Raw genomic sequence first — 4,886 nt, 5'->3', positions numbered from 1 at the left:
TTGCACCCGGTCTGCCAGTCCAATGGTACTTTTCCTGAGGTCCATGCAATATGGCAGACACGCCAGAAGCCTCTGTCCCTGACTTCCGTGAGGGAGGCACATCTATCAGAATAAGGAGTTCCTCAAAGTGCTCCTTCCACTGACTGACAATGTCCTCATTTGAAGTCAGAGTGGCTACCACCCAGCATGGCGGACCATTGCCGTGCCATAATAGCAGTGGGGGGTGGCAGGGAGGCCCTCGGTGGCATAGATCCCTACAGTGGAAACTGGCTCTTGGCACGTGGAATGTATACAGACCTGTGCAGGATGCTAAATAAACATATAGAGCACTCTGCTTAAAGAAGTTATGCATGTGCAAACTGGAATTTAACTTCCACTGTATATCCCAGATTTGTTTAAAGCAAAATACCAACACATTTTACTTTTTACCTATTCATTTATTTTCATTTAAGTGGGATTGGGTGGACATTAAATTAAATGTGGAAAATTAAAAAAGGTTGTCAAGCACATAGGTATAATTAAATAATAAATAAAACTACACAGAGATTCTCAAAGAATCAACATTAAAAAACAATGAGCATCCAGAAATGTTTTTCAAAAACCCCAAAAAAACCCTGTACAGAAGGAAAAACATAAAGCACCGAAAACAATCCCAAACATAAAACAAGCAAAAGAGATACAGATGCCAAATTCTTTCAGATTAGTGCTGTTCACCTCTGAAAGTCACACCTCCTTTGATTGTGTCCCAACAGTGTAACATTACCGTAGAGGATTTGCAGTTCTATTTGTATAAAAACACTTTTCGTCTAACCAGCTGAAACATTGGATCTTGAACACACTCAACCATTACCTCTATTTAGTAATTAAATGGGTGGATGGAGTCTATCTTTACCGTCTTGCATGTGGTAATGGTCATCATGAATTTTTCGAGAATAAATGGAACTTTCTGTAGTCTGCAAGGTGAGCCTGTATACCCACAACTTTCTAAGGATGGTGACATCATGATTGGAGGGATTTTTCCCTTTCACAGGAGTTGGGAAACCACAGACATGTCCTATATGGTTAGGCCATCACCACTGAAATGTGTGAGGTAAGCAGCAAGACAGACTATTAATACATTGAATAAATAAGTATTATTTAAAAAAATTGTTATACAGCTATAATTAAACTTGTAGATGTGATTCTTAAAATGTCTGTGCATATGTTTTTCCTAATCCAGTCTTGATTTCAGAACCTTCCAGTTTTCACAGTCCTTGATCTTTGCGATAGAAGAGATCAACAACAGCTCCTCTTTACTCCCTGGAGTCTCACTGGGCTACAAGATTTACGACACATGCGGTTCTACGGCTATGGGGGTTAGAACAGCTCTGGCACTGGTTAATGCAAATGAGAATTCAACACTGCATGAGCCCTGCACAAAGCCAGCCCAGGTGCAAGCCATAATTGGCGAGACATACTCATCGGTGTCAATGGCTATCGCAAAGAGCATAGGACCTTTCAGCATTCCCATAGTAAGAATGTAATCAATTGTTATTAATATTATAGCCATTAGGTAAAATAATTTCTGAGCTTACTTTTATCGTTGAACGAAATTAATATTTGGTATACAAATTATGACTGAACATGATATCTGACAGACGTGTGTGAACTTGTTTTTAGATCAGTCACTCTTCCACCTGCGAGTGTCTCAGTGACAAAAGGAAATATCCCTCATTTCTGCGCACTATTCCCAGTGATTACTACCAGAGCAGAGCAATGGCAGAAATGGTTAAGCAGTTTGGCTGGACCTGGGTAGGAGCGATAAGAAGAGATGATGATTATGGTAACAGTGGGATGGCTGCATTCACTGAAGCTGCAGAACAGCTGGGCATTTGTTTAGAATATTCCCTTCCATTTATCAGAACATATTCACAAGAAAAAGTGCTGAGAATAATCCAGCAGATCAAAAGCTCTACTTCTCGAGTGATTGTAACATTTGCCACTCACTGGGACTTGGAGATTTTGCTGAATGTCTTTTATGAGCACAATATTACTGGATACCAGTGGGTGGGAACCGAAGCTTGGATCTCTGATTCAAATGTTGCCAGAATGGATAAGCACAAAATACTGCAAGGAGCCATAGGGCTAGCTATACCCAAAACAACAGTGACGGGTCTGAAGGAATTCATACTGGATATAAATCCACTGCAGTCTGCAGGCAGTGCCATTTTTACTGAATTCTGGGAGGCTTTATTTGAATGCAAATATTCAGTGCAGAATGACTCAGAAGATACAACAGTGTGTACAGGACAGGAGAAACTGTCTGAAATGGAAAATGAATTCACAGACATGACTCTGATGCCCATTTTCACAAATGTGTATAAAGGTGTATATTCTGCTGCTCATGCTCTGCACAACTTGCTGACTTGCACACAAATATGTCCAACAAAGAAGCAGCCTGATCCTCTCACTGTGAGTTAAAATTCTGTTTAAGCACAGATCTTTAACTGAATGTTCCACAGCTTTGCCTCATGTGTGTAACTATAATTCTGAAAAAAATGGAAAAAAATGCTGTACTTTTAAGTGTTAAACTCTTTCAGATGTTGTAATGTAAACTGTTTAATCTGTTCAATTTGATCAGTTTCTAGAACATCTGAAAAGGGTGCACTTCAAAACCAAAGAGGGCGAAGCAGTTCATTTTGATAAAAACGGTGACCCTGTGGCTAAATATGAAATGATAAATTGGCAAACTACTGAAGATCACCATGAGTTTGTCACTGTTGGACTTTATGACTCTTCTTTCCCTGCTCACAATCGATTATCAGTAAAAATGGCCTCTATTGTGTGGGCACAAAATACAAATCAGGTACAGAAACAGAATGCCTCAAATAAACATGAATACTTTATTATTAGTATTATTATGTAGAAAATATTTTTTAAAATTCAATTAAAAATTTATTTTCATCACAGGTGCCGGTGTCTGTGTGCAGTGAGAGCTGCCCTCCAGGCACCAGGAAGGCTGTGCAGAAAGGAAAGCCTATCTGCTGCTTTGACTGTATACCATGTGCTGAAGGAGAGATCAGTAATATGACAGGTACAAACATCCACAAAAGCTGAAAAGAGTATTTATTATAATATCAAGTTAAACTGTTTAGATTTTTCTTCATTATATATATATATATATATATATATATATATATATATATATATATATATATATATATAAATACTATATGTAAAGCATTCTTTCAGTTACATGCTGTGTACTTTTTGTAATTTATTGTTATTCATCTCTTTGACAGACGCAGTTAAATGTGAACAATGCTACCAAGATTACTGGTCAAATCCATACAGGGATGAATGTGTAAAGAAGGAAACTGAATTCTTGTCATATGAGGAAACGATGGGAATTTTGCTGACTGCTGTTTCAATTATTGGTACAGTTATGGCAATAATAATAGCAATTATATTCTTCAAACACAAAAATACCCCAATAGTCAAAGCAAACAACTCAGAGCTGAGCTTCCTGCTGCTCTTCTCTCTGGCTCTGTGTTTCCTCTGTTCACTTACTTTCATTGGTCAGCCCTCTGAGTGGTCCTGTGTGCTGCGTCACACAGCGTTTGGGATCACCTTCGTCCTCTGCATCTCCTGTGTTCTGGGGAAAACAATAGTGGTGCTAATGGCCTTCAGAGCTACACTTCCAGGCAGTAATGTCATGAAATGGTTTGGGCCTCCACAGCAGAGACTCAGTGTTCTTGCTTTCACTCTCATACAGGTCCTTATTTGTGTTCTTTGGTTAACAACATCTCCTCCTTTCCCCTTCAAAAATCGAAAGCACTACAAGGAAAAGATCATTCTAGAATGTCAGTTAGGTTCAGCAATAGGTTTCTGGGCTGTATTAAGCTACATTGGTCTTTTGGCTCTTCTGTGTTTTATTTTAGCTTTTCTGGCTCGGAAGCTGCCTGACAACTTTAATGAAGCCAAGTTCATCACATTCAGCATGCTCATATTCTGTGCAGTGTGGATCACCTTCATCCCAGCTTATGTCAGCTCTCCTGGAAAGTTCACTGTAGCTGTGGAGATATTTGCCATTTTGGCCTCAAGCTTTGGTTTGTTATTCTGTATCTTTCTTCCCAAGTGTTACATAATCATAATGAAACCAGAGCAGAACACTAAAAAACTAATTATGGGAAAAGTGCCAGTGAAGTAAGCTGAATGTTATATTAAAATGGCTTTATATGAGGCACTTGAGCATTTTAAAACAGTTTTAAACATTTAAAACATTTCTGCATAATGCAATCTTTAAGATGTAATCAACTATTACTCTATTAGTCTATAATTCTGGTTTGACTTGAATATTTTTGAGAATTGTACTGAGAACATTTTTAACATGATATTCTTAGGAATGAGTGACTACAATATCCACAAAATAAATATAGCCATTTAATTTGCAATTCACGATAAGCAATGAACCTACATGTGGCTTCTAAATTCAACATATGTAAATTTGGGTATTATTTTGCTCTTTATGCCTTTCTCCATCATGGATTTTACATCATTACAATACTTTATGATTTGTAATCATTAGAAATTAAATATACATACAGCAGTGTGAATGAACAGTAGAATATTTGAAATATGTCCATTAATTTCTGAATTTCTTTCTTTTTGTAAAAGCCTCTGATAAGTAGATTAAATCCACTTGAGAGTCATCTGATCATGAGTTGCAATGGAAGAAATAAAACTAAAATACCTTGCTGTACAAAGGCATTAACATGAACAATGTCACTAATTTGCTTATATTTGAAAAGGAACATGACATAGTGCAGTGAATTTGAAGTGCATTTTATTTGTCATAGATTTGCTTTGTTTTAAACGTTTTAAAATTCAGAAATTCAAATGTTCAT

General features: G+C 37.3%; 1 protein-coding gene across 1 annotated transcript; it reads left to right on the top strand.

Moving 5' to 3' along the window:
• Nucleotides 1-875: 875 nt before the first annotated feature.
• Nucleotides 876-4,189, top strand: LOC108434052 (extracellular calcium-sensing receptor-like). Its single transcript, XM_017708966.1, has 6 exons — nt 876-1,090; nt 1,220-1,511; nt 1,660-2,451; nt 2,621-2,845; nt 2,950-3,073; nt 3,282-4,189. Exons 1-6 carry the CDS (start codon nt 876-878, stop codon nt 4,187-4,189), a joined length of 2,556 nt encoding a protein of 851 aa, XP_017564455.1.
• The last annotated feature ends 697 nt before the right edge of the window (nt 4,190-4,886 follow it).

Source organism: Pygocentrus nattereri, chromosome 7 (genome assembly GCF_015220715.1).
Source record: "Pygocentrus nattereri isolate fPygNat1 chromosome 7, fPygNat1.pri, whole genome shotgun sequence".
Taxonomy (NCBI): Eukaryota; Metazoa; Chordata; class Actinopteri; order Characiformes; family Serrasalmidae; genus Pygocentrus; species Pygocentrus nattereri.
This window is presented reverse-complemented; position numbering and strand designations above follow the sequence as displayed.

Coding starts and splice junctions, on each gene's coding strand:
- LOC108434052 (XM_017708966.1), top strand. CDS start 876: ATGGAGTCTATCTTTACCGTCTTGCATGTGGTAATGGTCATCATGAAT. Junction 1,512..1,659: donor GACCTTTCAGCATTCCCATA/GTAAGAATGTAA, acceptor ACTTGTTTTTAG/ATCAGTCACTCTTCCACCTG. Junction 2,452..2,620: donor AGCAGCCTGATCCTCTCACT/GTGAGTTAAAAT, acceptor CAATTTGATCAG/TTTCTAGAACATCTGAAAAG.